At 35.3% G+C, this 18,757-nt stretch overlaps 1 protein-coding gene across 1 annotated transcript; it reads right to left on the bottom strand.

Annotated features, from left to right (window-relative positions):
- Positions 1-4,986: 4,986 nt before the first annotated feature.
- LOC127872677 (uncharacterized) lies at positions 4,987-17,586 on the bottom strand. Its single transcript, XM_052416006.1, has 7 exons — positions 17,483-17,586; positions 16,834-16,989; positions 16,424-16,503; positions 16,131-16,205; positions 15,354-15,480; positions 14,928-15,158; positions 4,987-5,075 (listed from the first exon to the last, which is right to left on the bottom strand). Exons 1-7 carry the CDS (start codon positions 17,499-17,501, stop codon positions 4,987-4,989), a joined length of 777 nt encoding a protein of 258 aa, XP_052271966.1. The 5' UTR covers positions 17,502-17,586.
- Positions 17,587-18,757: the final 1,171 nt, after the last annotated feature.

Here is an 18,757-nt window from a genome sequence, read left to right as displayed (position 1 = left end):
ATAGCAGGGCCGAGATAAGGCCGTTATGTTTTTTAAAGAGTCATGTCGCCTCCACTTTGAAAAACTCACAATTGTATTGCAATTGATATACCACACACTCAAAATTATATTGCATTTGATATACAACATAATATTATAAAATCAGAGAATAAAACAATAATTAAACATCTAGACGTATTTGAATGAGAGAAACTGAAGTCACCACTCAATATTATTTTAATAAAATTGGGTATTAACGAATTTTTTTTCAAAACAGTCAAGATATATTTCTAAATATGTGTTTACAAAAATGTGAGTTCATGCAGTCAAGTGCATTAATAAGTTTACATGTTATCTGTTTTTTCAAACTGGTACAAATTACATCAATGACACGATACTAAGGAACTGATATTTGCGTCAATCTACATGGCAAATGCAATGACATGTCCAGTATCCCCGTATAATTTTGAAATCAACCAACCAGACGACCATAATTTTATGTAAACATAGTTGCAAATATAGTTAGTTAATGGCAGTGGAACACACTATAGCAAATTTGTTCTCGGATTCTCGTCTTCTTAAAAGGAACATATTCTGCCATTACGTTTAAACTTAATATATTTAAATAACACACATGAAAACGCATTTCTACCATCGTTATTTCCAAATATGGTTATACGCTTTGTTACTGCATAGTAAATGTTATGGGATGAATGCATGAAGAATAATTTCTAATAATATCGCGATCATTTAATCCACACCCCGGTTATACATTTAGTTTACAGACATGGAGCATTATTTGTCCAATAAATGGTAAAGCTCTTCGTATTGCAAAAAAAGAAATTTGCAAAATAACGGTGGAATTAATGGAAAAAAAGGAAACAAATCCATCGAAAATCATCATGAACTGGATGATCAGTAAATATTTCAGCAAAATAAAAATACTTAGATATAAATCAAGAATGTTTTAACAACTCGAAATAAAATACCAATACGTCTATTACTATTACAACTTGTTAAATGGGTAGCTTACTAACGTATGTAAGGAAATTCAAATGTTGAAAGATGGAACATTTTCATACATTCTTCTTTAACCGAGTGTCAAATTTGGTGAGTCTAAGTTATCCTTTCCTCGAGTTGTCCTTTGTCGGGAATGAACGTGTCTTTAACATAATGCATTAAAACCTATACAAAACATGCGCTAGCTTCGTTCAAACATATCCGAATACTATCAAAATAACAGTATTAAAAGAACATTAAGTACTCTACATGCGGGAATGACAAAAAAAATTATTACAATTTTATCTAAATGCGTGTATTTAATTTGTTGAATGATATACTGATCATCCATTTCATGCTGTTTTCCAATGATATGCTTATTTATTGTGATTTGTTTTCAATTCTTTCTCGAAATAGTTTCTCCACAAAACAAAAGGATGTTCCATTTATCAATACTATGTCCCACATCTAAAAAAACTTATGTAAATGATATAAATTTGAAAATATCTGTTGACTTTACCTCTCACACTTGCATTTGTTTTTCTATGTTATCGAAATGCCATCCGTATATCGATGTATCCGAATAACCGGTGTGCCCTAGTTGGAGTGGGTTTTTTTTTATATACAATTTGATCATTTCACTGCGGCTTGGTTTCAAGTTTTTGAACTATTTATTAATTATTTCGAAATATTATTTCAATTAGTTTATCGGCATTGTAAAATACGATTCTTTAAACAATTGTAAAAATTCAAGAAACAAATCAAATAGTTGAATGAATGCGACAACGAAGGGGAGATTTTTCCACAACAGCAGTGAGCGTCATTTCTGTGATCAAATGACTCATATTTATGACGTCAAAAACACAAAAAATTATGCCATTCAATCAAATTTCACGCATTTTATAAATTCTCTGTACACGAGTATTAGATAACAAAGGAATTTATAAATTTCTTCCGCTCGTGAACGTTGGTTTTCTATGACAACTCATGGAAATCAAATAAAATTTTCATGAGAGAAAATATACATAAATCATCTTTATATTTCAAGTTGTATATTTGTTGCGTTTCGACATTCGAAGCCCTCCTAATAAAAGGATGGTAAAATTAATTCAAACTAGCATGACATTAAGTGGTAATTTGAGACTTAATTCTGTCTGTTCACTTCACACATATACTTGGACGAGATTAGGCATACACAAAGGTGATCGGCTCGCCTTATTAAAGTAACAGCTTATGTCGTCAAAGTACATGTATGTAGCGCACTGAAAGAATGCACACTCCCATTTATTCTTCGTGTTGAGTTAATTATGGTCTGCGACAAAGTTTTATGATATCAAACTTAAAAAAGTTACAATCATACATGACGGTCAAAGAATGATGATTTTTTTATTTAATTATAGCTGTTTAACGATATATATTAATTACTATTGAAGAAAAGCATAACAAAGTTTTGACTCTCTATAGCGAAGTCTTAGTTCAAGCCACGCTAGTGAGGTTAACAACTGAACAACTATTTGAACACACATTATTTTTCTTGTGATTTCACACAAATCAAGTTAATGCTTCATCATCATTTTATCAACATATTGTAGGATGGTAACTCCTTAAAACCGTTTTAAAGCGCAAATGCTATGCACCAACCGTTCCGATGCGGTGATGTGTGTGTGTAGTTGTTAAGTATCTCGTGCGTATCTCGGTAGGCCAAGTCATGTTAAATGTTTCGTTACAGCGACTCCACATTTGTGACGCGACTTCTAGTATTTTCGGAAATGTTAAGCCTTTATCATTCGAGCCAGATAGAGGTAACTTTGCTTACGCTCAAACTGGGGCAAAGCCTTTCAGCTTATTGCGAGAAACATACTTTTCGAAAGTGAGTAATAGGTAAAGCCATTATCCATATAACAACTATGAGTGTCGGTCAGAATTCGTTCATCGTAAAATTATTTGTTTAATACTTTAGTCAGTGCGAGAAAAAATTGAAGAAAACAATCCTTACTCAACAGCCAGCTGGGCCTGGGTACGGGCCTGGTTTCCAATCCATTTGAATTTAATAATACATGTGTGATGATTTTATTGCAAAACGGGTTTATTGCAAAACAGGTTGTTATACAAACTTCAAATTGCAATAAGAAACTCCAAGCCGTTTTGCAATGAAATCATGGCATTACTGATTAATAACTCGTCAACTTATAGACCGATTGGCTTGAAACTTCACATGTGCATTGGTCTTGGACAGTATATGACCCCTTTTGAAATTTAGGTCACTAGGTCAAAGGTTAAGGTCACAATCATACTAAGTGTGAGACTCGTTTCCAATCAATAAGTTGTCAACGAATTGACCGATTGGCTTTATACTTCACATGTTCATTGCTCTTGGACAGTATGTGGCCCCTATTGGAATTGCTGTCTCTAGGTCAAAAGTCAAGGTCAATATCAAACTAAGTGTGAAGATAGTTTCCGATGAATAACTCGTCAACGAATTGACCGCTTGGCTTGATATATGCCTTGGACATTAGATGATCCCTATTGAAATTGTGATCACTAGGTCAAAGGTCAAAGTCACTATCACACTTAGTATGAAAATCGTTTCCGATCAATAACTCGTTAACGAATTGACCGATTGGCTTGATACTTCACATGTGAATTTGCCTTGGACAGTAGATGACCCCTATTGAAATTTGGGTCACTAGGTCAAAGGTCAATGTCACTGTTACACACTTAGTGTGAAATCGTTTCCCATTAATAACCTGTCAACTGATTTACCGATTGGCCTGATACTCCACATGTGAATTGGCCTTGGACAGTAGATGGTCCCTTTTAAAATTGGGGTCACTAGGTCAAAGCCCTGCTTGGGGGCATATGTTTCCGATCCGCGGAACACTTGTTTTAGTAATGCTGTATTGTTACTTACTTGCTATACATGTGTTAAAAGAGAATATGTGCTTAACATTAATATGTATCCATATTCATGAGAAATACCGTCTATATGTCCCTTTAGCATGAAAGTAAAACAATTGGCATAATTCTTCACTTGAGACCTCACACTATTTGAACAAACGCATGTGGGATGTTTCAGTTGTATAGCTTCAGTACAATCACATTACAAATGTGGTATATTCTTTGTCAACTTTTCAATAAGGTCATTTTATGAACTTTTAGCAAGGCATGTTTTAAACAAAGCGGAATACAATCAATTCCCGATGGCTCGTACTCTTTAGGCTCGTATTTCCTGCTGGCTCGAATTCTTTTTAATGATCGATATTTCGATCTATATTTTTTAGAGGTGTGTGAACAAAACGGATACAAAGTTAGCTCGAAGGAATTGACAAATTCGGCGTCTGTTTTCAAATATACAGATATCATTGAAAATTCCGAATATCATGATTCTGTTCCTTAATGCAAAAGCATCATATATTCATTGAGTTGATCAATTGTTTAATTGTTAAAAAAGTAAATTTGCTTTTGACATTCTTTTGCTTGTTTATAAATATGACTTAGTTGCGTGTTTTATTTGCCATTGACTAAATAAACATATGAATAGCCCTTTTAAGTGATGGGTTATATATATAAAAAATAATGTAACACTTAACACACCTTTGTGTATTATGTATTCGAAATAAAGTTAGAAGAAAGGTGTTTCAGCAGCATGGATACGTTTAAAAGTGTTGAATACATAAACAAAAAACAACAAGGAAACGTTTGGCTCGGAGTTTCTAAGGCTCGAAGTTTTTGTCGCGCTTGCCGCGAGTTTAACCATATTAGTCAATTGATTATTCCAAATATAAACAGAAATAGGATAAATTATACCTTTTAGACGTGAACTTGTTTTAATAGTTATATGCAAATCACAAACGCTCGTTATAAAACTTATTATAATGTTCGTTCACATATAAATTTGACATGGTTAAAACATAAACTGTCGTGAAATTTGAATCCGTTTTGAGGTTCTATGGTAACACAGTCCTCGTGTTGGTGGTTATCGACCATATCGTCAGGCTGGCCACGCCCCTATTCAGTTGAATGCGATGGTAGTGTTGAGTTATTCAGCCAGTAGAAAGAGCGGGTTTTATTAGAAACTGAGGCACCAATCCATATATCTGAAATAATGTTAGGAGCCTGTTTTCAAGCTTTGGGAGTTAACATTAAGTTTTCTATAATTGTTATTAAAAATATATGGTAATCTTATTGAAAAGACTACCACCATAGATATTTACTTTACATATCATATTTGTAAAGAATCGAAGATTCTACCAGAAGCTCTCCAACCATACCAGCTACACATGCTTGTAAATAGGCAAAACGTAAAGGAACGTTTATAATAAAGTATCATTTAAAGGATCTTCATGGTAGTAAAACGGATATAATTTATTACCACTGTGGTCGATGTGTACATGTCGAAGATGAGATGTCATTGCAGCGTATTTGTCATGACTATCCAAGACTACAAGATCTGCGTGCTATGACATGCACACATGGCGAGCAGCGCCCCATTCCTTGGGCTCATAATGTATTGTAATACAGAAACGTGTGTTGTCATATGACAATTTATGATACTTGTTACTCGTGTCGCAATTGGGCGGAGGTGATGTTGTCTGACAGACGGACAGACGGACATACAGACAGACAGACAGACAGACAGACAGACAGACAGACATATAGACGAACAGACGGACGGACGGACAGACGGACGGACGGACGGGCGGACAGACGGACGGACGGGCAGACGGGCAGGCAGGCAGGTGGGCAGGCAGACAGACAGGCAGGCAGGCACGACGGGCAGGCAGGCAGGTAGGCAGGCAGACAGACAGACAGACAGGACAGGCAGGCAGGCAGGCAGGCAGGCAGGCAGGCAGGCAGGCAGGCAGGCAGGCAGGCAGGCAGGCAGGCAGGCAGGCAGGCAGGCAGGCAGGCAGGCAGGCAGGCAGGCAGGCAGGCAGGCAGACAGGCAGGCAGGCAGACAGACAGACAGACAGACAGACAGACAGACAGACAGACAGACAGACAGACAGACAGACAGACAGACAGACAGACAGATTCAGTAAGAAGTCAGAAGATTCCTCTTTGAAATAATGAAAGTAAGTTACATACCTTGTTACTGGCACACGTTGATATGTGTTCTATTGATCCCGTGAGTGCGTCTGTACTCTCTCTTTATACGCATTGCTAAAAAATAAAAGTGCATTAGAAAAATATCCATTTGTCCATCGAACAACATTAATAAATGATATGAAGGTTTTATAAGCATTTTATCATGTGTTAAAAACAATATGCTGATGCATTCTGACGATAGTTTGGTTGTAAAACATAAATAAAATAGCCTAAATAAAACAGTTTCGAATTTTATTCCATAGTTGACATTTGAATAATTCATATGTGCTCACCTCGCCTACTGTGCATGTTTTCTGTGTTGTGCACGGTGCATTGTTTTATCCGGTTGTCTGACAATGGTAGCACGTCATGGCTTTAAACATAAATAGCATGGAAGTGAGTGTCAATTTAACCGCGTCATTACTTGGCGGGTTTATATTAGCGGTGTAACAACCCGTTGTGCAATAAACCCGTTTTGCAATAAATTTATTGCAAAACGGGTTGGAGTGTCTTATTGCAATTTGATATTTTTATAACTACGCTTTTTGCAATAAACCCGTTTAACAATAAACGCGTTTTGCAATAAACTCATCACTCGTCAATTGACTTACCAATTGGCCAACACGCATGTAAAAAATGTTAAGTAAATTTTACTTTCACAGTTAAACTTTTACCATCATCAACACAGATGAACCATCAAAATCATCTACATCTGGGATTAGATTAGACCTTGAAATTTATTCTATAATAACCGCTTTCCGTTAAATCGGACACAACCACATAATTTCAGACACCTTGGGCCAACCATATTAACTATGGACAGATTATTGGCCTTAAAGAAATGGGGAGCGCGTTGTAAAGGACAGAACAACATAAATTCAGAAAAATTGGAAACCACATACTGTATTGACAATGAATGAATCTTCAAGAAATGGGGAGCGTATTATACTGGTCAGAACCACATTAATTCAGACATATTGGAAACAACATTAAGTATGGACAGGTGTTGAATTTTCAAACAAACGTGGAGCGTATTTGGACAGAACCACTAAAATTCAGACTCCTTGGAAACAACATTAAGTATGGACAGATGACGAATCTTTAATATATAAGAAGCGCGTTATATAAAACAGAAACTCGTAAACTAGGACACCTTTAAATACATATTACGTATATGTTAGTAAACAATTAGGACAAATTAGTCATTGCCTCGTAATGGGTAGCGCGTAAATTGGACAGAACCACGTTAATTCAGACTAATTGGAAACAACCTTATGAATTGACAGATGATGAATCTTCATAAAATGGGGAGCGCATTATATTGGACAAAACCACGTAAAATCAGACACTTTGGAAACTACATTAAATGTGGACAGATAATACAACTTTAAGAAATGGGGAGCGCATTATATTGGACAGAACCACGTAAAATCAGACACTTTGGAAACTACATTAAATGTGGACATATAATAAAATTTTAAGAAAAGAAAGGGGAGGACCGTGCTATTGGACAAACCACGTTAATTTAGACACCTTTGAAACAACATTAAGAAAGGACAGATGATTTAACATTGCGCTAAATCTTGAACTATATTGTGTAAGTCTTTGTGTAAGTATATTATTAGAACAAAAACAAAATCAATCAATAAAGGTTCTCGAGTTACACGATATTCATGTTATTCAGCCGATTTGTAAATGCAGGTATTTTCCATATGCACGAGTCTTTTATTAGACACTAGGAACAGGTTTCCTTTATATTGGCTGCACAATAGTCCTACCATGTGACAAATCTTTGGCAAAAAGAACACAACTTTTGAAACATGATTTCCATTCGATGTTTTATTCACGTGAATTTGTTGATACATGTATTCCCAATTGATATATATTGCAACCATTTAATAACAACGCGTAGACTTTGTCAACATATTGTTCATATGTGTAAAACTAAGAAGTACCTGTGTTACTAATTACATTTCAGCACCCATCAAAATCTAAATTATCAAAAAAACAAAAAAACAAGCTGAAGCAAAGCGACTCAATGAACGCAAATATATTCATGAAAATAGAAAAAAGCTATATCTAAAGTTAACTAGTTACGTCGATGTGAAATGCATATTATAAATTTTGATTTGGGCTCATAATTTAAAATTTAAGAGGATTTTCGTACTTTGTGTAGAAGAGACTAAGTGAGAATACACAATGGTGTCTAGTTGTGTAGTTACGAAAAATTAAAAAATACATATGCTGCATATGATGTAAATCAAATGGGAAAAGAAGCTATTTGATTGCATTTAAAAACAAATGCCATTGTATACAACAACAACAACAATAACATTTAATCTGATATTCGGATATAAAGCTTATACCTGCTCGAAGCCTATAAAATATGACTATTTTACAAGTAATGTTGATAGTGGAACTTACAATTTCATTTTAATAATTGTTGTATATACAACGTTTCTGCAGAAAGATAATACTGTATAAATTCACAATATTTTGTAACAAGTTAATGATGTAACAATGGCATTTCCGCAACAACAGAAAAGGACAGTGATGGTACCATCAGTCCCTTCATTGTTCTTAAATTGTATTGACGAAGATAGAAGGAAGTAAATTCTTAACAATGGAACGTAGTTTGCGAGACATATAAATCAGTTGCTTTTAAAATTCTTAAAATTATATCTGGGATAAAAGTAATATAGGCATGAGTGTTTGTTTACGTAATATATTTCCCTATTGACGACCACCTATACGAAACGAAATGATAGATAATCTTTAAGGACAAGTTTTATCAGTAAAATACATAACGGTTTATCCAATGGAATAATGTCTGTATTAATATTGGTAGAAGTATTAGTAAAAGTTAGTATTTCACAATAAACGACCGTGTATACGCAACGAAATTATAGATGATCTATTTAGATTCGTGTTCACGGTGAATAGTAACTTTTTCATCATTTCAAACGACCTTATTAGAAACCTTGCATGAACAAAACAATATGTATTTGTAATACGGGGTAAATAAAAAAACACAAGCTTACTTACACAATTCATAATTAACATAGGATACAGTATTCGAGATACAAATATACCTTTATATTGGACAAACCACGTTTATTCTGACACCTTGGAAACCACATTAAATATGGACAGATTATACAATTTTAAGAAATAGTTGGCACATAATATTTTACAGACCACGTTAATTCAGACACTTTGGGAACCACATAAAGTATGGACAGATAATACAACTTAAAGAAATGCGGAACGCATTGTAATACACAAAACACGTCAATTCAGACACATTGAAAACCACTAAAAGTATGGACAGATAATACAACTTTAAGAAATGTTGAACGCATTATATTGGAGAAACCACGTTAATTCAGACACCATGGGAACCACATTAAGTATGGAACGATGATTAAACTGTAAGAAATTGAGAACAAATTATATTAGACAAACCACGTTAATTCATACTCTTTGGAAAGAAAATTACCTATAGACAGATGATACCAATTAAGAAATGTCGAACGCATTATATTGGACAATCAATGTTAATTCAGACACCTTTGAAACCAAATAAAGAAAGTACAGTTGATAAAACTATTAGAAATTGGGAAAGCATTATTTTGGGCAAACCACGTTAATTCAGAGACATTGGAAACCACATTAAATATGGACAGATGATAAAACTTTAAGAAATAGGTGGCGCATTATATTGTACACACGACGTTAATTCAGACACTCTGGAAACCACATTCAGTATGGACAGATGATAAAACTGTAAGAAATTGAGAACAAATTATATTCGACAAACCACGTTAGTTCAGACTCCTTGGAAACCACATAACGTTCGGACAGATGATACAACTTAAAGAAATAGGGAACGCATTATATTGGACAAACCACGTTAATTCAGACACCTAGGATACCACATTAAGTATAGGCAGATGGTTATACTTTAAGAAATGGGGAACGCATTGTATTGGACAAACCACGTTAATTCAGACATCTTGGAAACCACATTAAATATAGATAAATGCTTAAACTTTAAGAAATAGGTGGCGCATTATATTGGACAAACCACATTAATTCAAACACCTTGGGAACCACATTAAGTATGGATAGATGATCAAACTGTAAGAAATTGAGAACACATTAATTTGACAAACCACGTTGATTCAGACTCCTTGGGAAGAACATTACGTATGGACAGATTATAGAACTTAAAGAAATAGGGATCGCTTTATATTGGACAAACCAGGCACATTCAGACACCACGTGTCCCACAATAAGTATTGACAGATGATAACAATTTAAGAAATAGGGATCGCATTATATTGGACAAACCACGTTAATTCAGACACATTGGAAACCACATTAAATATAGACAGATGATACTACTTTACGAAATAGGTGGCGCATTATATTTGACAAGCCCCGTTAATTCAGACACATTGGGAACCACATTCAATATTGACATATGATAAAACTTTAAGAAATTGAAAAAAAAAATATATTGGACAAACCATGTTAATTCAGACTCTTTGGAAAGAAAATTACGCATGGACAGATGATACCACTTAAAGAAATGTGGAACGCATTATATTGGACAATCAATGTTAATTCCGACACCTCTGAAACCAATATAAGAAAGGACAGATGATAAAACTGTTAGAATTGGGAAAGCATTATTTTGGACAAACCACATTAATTCAGAGACATTGGATACCACATTAAATATGGACAGATGATAAAACTTTAAGAAATGGGGAACGCATTATATTGGACGAACCCCATTAATTCAGACTCCTTGGAAACCACATTAAATACAGACAGCAGATAAAACTGTAAGAAATAGGTGGCGCATTAAATTGTACACACCACGTTAATTCAGACACTTTGGAAACCAAATTAAGTATGGACAGATGATAGAACTGTAAGAAATTGAGAACAAATGATATTGGACAAACCACGTTAGTTCAGACTCTTTAGAAACCACATAACGTATGGACAGATGATACAACTTAAAGAAATAGGGAACGCATTATATTGGACAAACCACGTTAATTCAGACACCTAGGATACCACATATGCAGATGATAAACTTTAAGAAATGGGGAACGCATTGTATTGGACATACCACGTTAATTCAGACATCTTGGAAACCACATTAAATATAGACAAATGCTTAACTTTAAGAAATAGGTGGCGCATTATACTGGACAAACCACATAAATTCAGACACCTTGGGAACCACATTCAGTATGGATATATGATAAAACTGTAAGAAATTGAGAACAAATTAATTGGACAAACCACGTTTATTCAGACTCATTGGAAAGAACATTACGTATGGACAGATTATAGAACTTATAGAAATGGGGATCGCTTTATATTGGACAAACCACGCAAATTCAGACACCAAGTGTACCACATTAAGTATGGACAGATGATAACAATTTAAGAAATAAGAACCGCATTATATTTGACAAACCAAGTTAATTCAGGGACATTGGAAACCACATTAAATATGGACAGATGATAAAACTTTAAGAAATGGGGAACGCATTAAATTGGACAAACCACGTTAATTCAGACACCTTGGAAACCACATTAAATACAGACAGCTGATAAAACTTTAAAAAATAGGTGGCGCATTATATTGTACACACCACGTTAATTCAGACACTTTGGAAACCACATTACGTATGGACAGATGATAAAATTGTAAGAAATTGAGAACAAATTATATTTGACAAACCACGTTAGTTCAGACTCCTTGGAAACCACATAACGTATGGACAGATGATACAACTTAAAGAAATAGGAAACGCATTATATTGGACAAACCACGTTAATTCAGACACCTAGGATACCACATTAAGTATAGGCAGATGATAAAACTTTAAGAAATGGGGAACGCATTGTATTGGACAAACCACGTTAATTCAGACATCTTGGAAACCACATTAAATATAGATAGATGCTTAAACTTTAAGAAATATGCGGCGCATTATATTGGACAATCCACATTATTTCAGACACCTTGAGAACCACATTTAGTATGTAAATATGATAAAACTGTAAGAAATTGAGAACAAATTAATTGGACAAACCACGTTAATTCAGACTCCTTGGAAAGAACATTACGTATGGACAGATTATACAACTTAAAAAAATCGGGAACGCCTTATATTGGACAAACCACGCAAAGTGTACCACATAAAGTATGGACAGATGATAACAATTTAAGAAATAGGGATCGCATTATATTGGACAAACCACCTTAATTTAGACACATTGGAAACCACATTCAATATAGACAGATGATACAACTTTAAGAAATAGGTGGCGCATTATATTGGACAAACCACGTTAATTCAGACACATTGGGAACCACATTAAGTATGGACATATGATAAAACTTTAAGAAATTGAAAACAAATTATATTGGACAAACCATGTTAATTCAGACTCTTTGGAAAGAAAATAACGTATGGACAGATGATACAACTTAAAGAAATGGGGAACGCATTAAATTGGACAATCCATGTTACATGTGCATTGGCCTTGGACAGTAGATGGCCCCTTTGAAAATTGGGATCTCTAGGTCAAAGGTCAAGGTCACTATCACACTAAGTGTGAAAATCGTTTCCAATTAATAACTCGTCAACAAATTGACCGATTGGCCTGATATAAGTATTGGACAGTAGATGAACCCTATTGAAATTGGAATCACTAGATCAAAGGTCAAAGTCACTATTACACTAAGTGTGAAATCGTTTCCGATAAATAACTCGTCAACTGATTCACCGATTGGCTTGATACTTTACATGTGCATTGGAATTGGACAGTAGATGACCCCTATTGAATTTTGGGTCACAAGGTCAAAGGTCAATGTCACTGTTACACACTTAGTGTGAAATCATGTCCAATTAATAACTTGTCAACTGATTCACCGATTGGCTTGATAATGAACATGTGAATTGGCCTTGGTCAGTAGATGACCCCTATTGAAATTGGGGTCACTAGGTCAAAGCCCTGCTTTGGGGGGCATATGTTTCCGACCAAGGAACACTTGTCGAAGTAATGCTGTATTATTTCTCACTTGCTATACATGTTTAAAAAGAGAATATGTGCTTAACATTAATATGTTAGCATATTCATGAGAAATACCGTCGATATGCCCATTAAGCCTGAAAGTAAAACAATTCATAATTCTTCTCTTGAGACCTCACAATATGACAACAACCGCATGGGAGATGTTTCCATTGTAAAGCTTCAGTACAGTCACATTAAAAATGTGGTAAATTCTTTGTCAACTTTTCAATAAGGTCATTTTATGAACTTTTACCTAGGCATGTTTTAAACAGAGCGGAATACAGTCAATTCCCGATTGCTTGTACTCTTTAGGCTCATATTTCCGGCTATCTCGTATTCTCTCGTATTCTCTTTGAATGATCGATATTGTGATCGATATTTTGTAGAGGTGTGTGAACAAAAAAGTTACAAAGTAGGATCGAGGGAATTGACAAATTCGGCGTCTGTTTTCGAATATACAGATATCATTGAAAATTCCAAATATCATGATTCTGTTCCTTAATGTTAAATAATTATATATTCTTTTAGCTGATTATTTTGTTTAATTGTTTAAAAAAAGTAAATTTGCTTTTGACATTATTTTGCTTGTTTATAAATATGACTTAGTTGCGTGTTTTATAAGCCAATGACTAAACAAACATATGTGTCGTGCTCTGTGAAAATTGGGCTTAATGCATGTGCGTAAAGTGTCGTCTCAGATTAGCCTGTGCAGTCCGCACAGGCTAATCAGGGACGACACTTTCCGCTTTTATGGTATTTTTAGTTTCAAGAAAGTCCCTCCTTACCGAAAATCAAGTTTAGGCGGAAAGTGTCGTCCCTGATTAGCCTGTACGGACTTCACAGGCTAATCTGGGATGACACTTTGCGCACATGCATTAAGTCCAGTTTTCTCAGAATGCGACTCGTATGCATATCCCTTTTTAGTAATGGGTAATATATAAAAAATAATGTAACACTTAACACACCTTTGTGTATTATGTTTTTGAAATACAGTCAGAAGAATGGTGTTTCAGCAGCATGGATTCTCTTACATTTCACATTTTGTGTTGAATACATAAGCAAAAAAAACAAGGGAACGTTTGGCTCGGAGTTTCTAAGGCTCGAAGTTTTTTGTCGCGCTTGCCGCGAATTTAACCATATTAATCAACTGTTTATTCCAAATATGAACAGAAATATTATCAATAATACCTTTTAAACGTGAACTTGTTTTTAATAGTTATATGCAAATCCCAAACGCTCGTTTTACAAAGTTTTATAATGTTCGTTCACATATAAATTTGAAATGGTGAAAACATGCACGGTCGTGATATTTGAATCCGTTTTGAGGTTCTATGGTAACACAGTCCTCGTGTTGGTGGTTATCGATCCGATCGTCAGGCTGGCCACGCCCCCATTCAATTGACTGCAATGGCAGTGATGAGTTATTCAGCCAGTAGAAAGAGCGGCTTTTGTTAGAAACTGAGGCACCAATCCATATATCTGAAAAATGTTAGGAGCCTGTTTTCAAGCTTTGGGAGTTATCAAGTTTTCTATATATGTTATTAAACGTACCCGGTAATCCTATTCAAAAGTCTACCACCATAGATATTTACATTACATGTAATATTAGATAAGAAACGAAGATTCTACCAGAAGCTCTCCAGCCACACCGTCTACACATGCTTGTGAATAGGCAGTTAAAACGTAACGGAAAGTGTATTATTAAGTATCATTTAAAGGATATCCATGGTAGTAAAACGGATATAATTTCTTACCACTGTGGTCGATGTATACATCTAGAAGATGAGATGTCATTGCAGCGTATTTGTCATGACTATCCAAGACTACGAGATCTGCGTGCTCTGACATGCACGCACGGCGAGCAGCGCCCCATTCCAAGGGCGCATTATGTATTTTAATACAGAAACGTGTGTTATCATATGACAATCGATGATACGTGTTACTCGTGTCGCAAGTGGGCGTAGGTGTTGTAGTCGTGGTCGTCCCTGAAATATCATAATTTATTACAACAGGTTGAAATTTGTTTTGTTTAAAAAACATACCGTTGTTGTTTTGTCGGTTTTCCTGTCAAATAGAGCTACGTTTTATGTCTGAATGCTATAGAACAAAAATAAGTAATGTCGGTGTTACAGAATGTACAGAATAACAAAAAGTCATGTTACGTAATAAAAGTATCCTACTTATCGACGTGGTGGTGGTGGGTGCAAAGTTACATAAATCAGACGAGCAGCAATGGATGGCAACGTTTCTGGTATTGATGTTTCGACGACCAAAAACAACTTGCAGCACTTCTTGACCGAGACACACCTGTTTAACGTACGTTAAAATCAAAATTGAAACTGAAGGTATTTTAACAAATGTATAATAGTAGGTATTGAAACAATAAGAAAACAAAACACAGACAGACGGACGGACAGACAGACAGACAGACAAACACAAACACAAACACTCGCACACAGACATACAGACGGACAAACAGACAGACAGAAAGACAGACGGACGGACGGACCGACAAACGACAGACAGACAGACTTACAGACGGACGGACCGACAAACGACAGACAGACAGACAGACAGACAGACCGACAGACAGACAGGCAGGCAGACAGACAGACAGGCAGGCAGGCAGGCAGGCATGCAGGCAAGCAGGCAGGCAGGCAGGCAGGAAGGCAGGCAGGCAGGCAGGCAGGCAGGCAGGCAGGCAGGCAGGCAGGCAGGCAGGCAGGCAGGCAGGCAGGCAGGCAGGCAGGCAGGCAGGCAGGCAGGCAGGCAGGCAGACAGACAGACAGACAGACAGACAGACAGACAGACAGACAGACAGACAGACAGACAGACAGACAGACAGACAGACAGACAGACAGACAGACAGACAGACAGACAGACAGACAGACATATAGATAGAATCAGTAAGAAGTAAAAAGATTCCTCGTTGATAATAATGAAAGTAAGTTACATACCTTGTTACTGGCACACGTTGATATGTGTTCTATTGATCCCGTGAGTATGTCTGTAACCTCTCTGTATACGCATTGCTAACAAATAAAAGTGCATGAGAAAAATGTTCATTTGTCCATCGAACAAAATAGATAAATGATATGAAGGTTTTATGAGCATTTTATCATGTGTTGAAAACAATAAACTGATGCATTCTGACGATAGTTTGGTTGTAAAACATAAATAAAATAGCCCTAATAAAAAAGTGTGGAATTTTATTCCATAGAAAAGATGTGAATAGTGGATAAGTGCTCACCTCGCCTACCGCGCATGTTTTCTGTGTTGTGCACGGTGCATTGTTTTGTCCGGTTGTCTGACAATGGTAGCACGTCAAGGCTTTAAATATGAATTACATGAGTGAGTGTCCGTTTAGCCGCGTCATTACTTGGCGGTTTTATATTAGCTGTTAGATTACTTTCTATGTATAAATATTATTATATTATATATAAATAAACACATAAGTTTAGATCGCTATGTGTAATCGTATATACCAATCATATATACCAAACGAACAACAACATTTTTTTTTTAAAGTGACAAAAGTCCTAGAACTTGATTTACGATCATATATTTTCGAACAATTATTAAATGAGATCTGCATTCAGCGGTAAGCGACTATAGTCTAATGGTCATAAACGTTGCATTTGTAATTGGGTGTACACTTACGACACTTTTTGCAGTAGTTTGGACACGCAGTGGTGCTCAACACTGGATCTTGGCACATGTTCGGGTCGGCCGCAGCTTGTTGACGGCACGCAATGGCGTCAATGTCAGCACACGCTGCATTCACGTGGCAGATGCACGCAATCAATGCTAGTTGTCCTATTATAATAAAATAATAAATTATGACTCAAAATAAAAATAATTTATAACACGTTTCGGTTTTCAGCTGTTCAATCACATTAACCCTTTTTACATAGTTTTGTAGAATCACTGTCTTGGAATGGCATAAACTAGTATACAACTCGCACTCGAAAATTGTAAACGCACCTATGCTGTTAGAAACTAACTAAACACAAGAACTGTATACATAATGTCATTTTCCGATTTGAAAATATCATACACTCATCAATATAAACATGCATATGCCATGACTATCCCCATGCGGGCTTAATATTTAAATAGACTTTTAATCGAGTTCAGTTCAATAAAGTCAATGATTATTTTTTAAATTACCCGACCCCGAAGATTAATGCCAATACTGAAGTATGTGAAATACCACATGGCAAAGGCCGTGTCAAAAACAGAAATTAAAATATAGTTCTATTAAATGAAAAACAACACTTAAAGGAATAGGTTAATTTTTATAACTTACGTAAAAGTCTGTTTGCCATTGTTTTGACACGATGTCTTGCTATCTATGACCTCGGTAGAAATGTCGCATGTATGTGCTGAAGGTATCGTACTATATAGCGTCTGATAAGTTTGTGCGTTGAACACGATCATGAAAATTAAAGTTATAAGTACAATGACCATATTTGTATATGATTTGTGCAAAGCTATGTTGTTTGAAAACATTAATGAAACTAGTAAAAGTGTAATTAATAATGAGCTTTCGGTGCATATGTCGAATTGTACATGACAAATAATCATGTTGATTAAAATGTGTTTACCAAAGCATATATTTTATAAGTTTAAAGCTGAGTTATGCGTGTTAATTGAGGGGTGACAGTTCCCCTTCGATTCCATGTTCTTCTATTATAAATATTAAAGGGATTGTTTCACAGATTTTGGCACGTATTGAACTTTGTCATTAAATGCTTTATATTGATAAATGTAAACATTGGATCTAAAAATATCCAGTAAAAAAACAACAAGAATAATATTTAAAAAAAAGAAAAAAAGTAATCTTCAATTGGGCTCCAACCACTGACCCCTGGAGTAAAAGTCGATCGCTTAGACCACCAATGAGTGGTGTATTTTATACTTTATATAAGCAATTCTCTAGCATCACATAATATTACGACAAATACAGAACTCTCCAAATTATGCATCGTTTTGCGTTGCAACGCTCTATAATTTTAATGTTTTTAAATCGTCAAAATATGCATATAATTCATATTTTAGAGCATGGTAAATGTTCAGTATTACTGTTTCCTCACAAATATCATAACTACAACGAAAATGTGCAAATCTGGAACACACATTTTGAATTTTGTCAATTTACCAAAACGTGAAAAGGCCCCTTTAAAGTGTTGAGATTACACATCAAACTTATCTTTAGTTCCTCTACAGGTAATGCGTGTAGTCGTGTACATATATACTTAAACATCGATACCTCTAAGTCAGCAAACAAGAATATTGTATTATATTGCAGTTTTCTTTATAATCAAGACACAAACTTAAAATAAAAAAGACAGATGCATACATATAAATATAAGCCCTTCGTAAAACCTAGACCCCATCGGATGCCAAACTATTTTGGATTGTTATCGAACTTGACTTCCATTTATTAGTCATTAGGCATTTGTTTTATGTCAACAACAAAAACGTCATGGTCACTGGCACAATACGTGGGAAAAGCGTTTCTGATCAATAACTCGTCAACTCATGAAAATTGGCCCTGGACAGTAGATGGCCCTTATTGAAA

The sequence above is a fragment of the Dreissena polymorpha genome, chromosome 3, assembly GCF_020536995.1.
Source record: "Dreissena polymorpha isolate Duluth1 chromosome 3, UMN_Dpol_1.0, whole genome shotgun sequence".
Taxonomy (NCBI): Eukaryota; Metazoa; Mollusca; class Bivalvia; order Myida; family Dreissenidae; genus Dreissena; species Dreissena polymorpha.
This window is presented reverse-complemented; position numbering and strand designations above follow the sequence as displayed.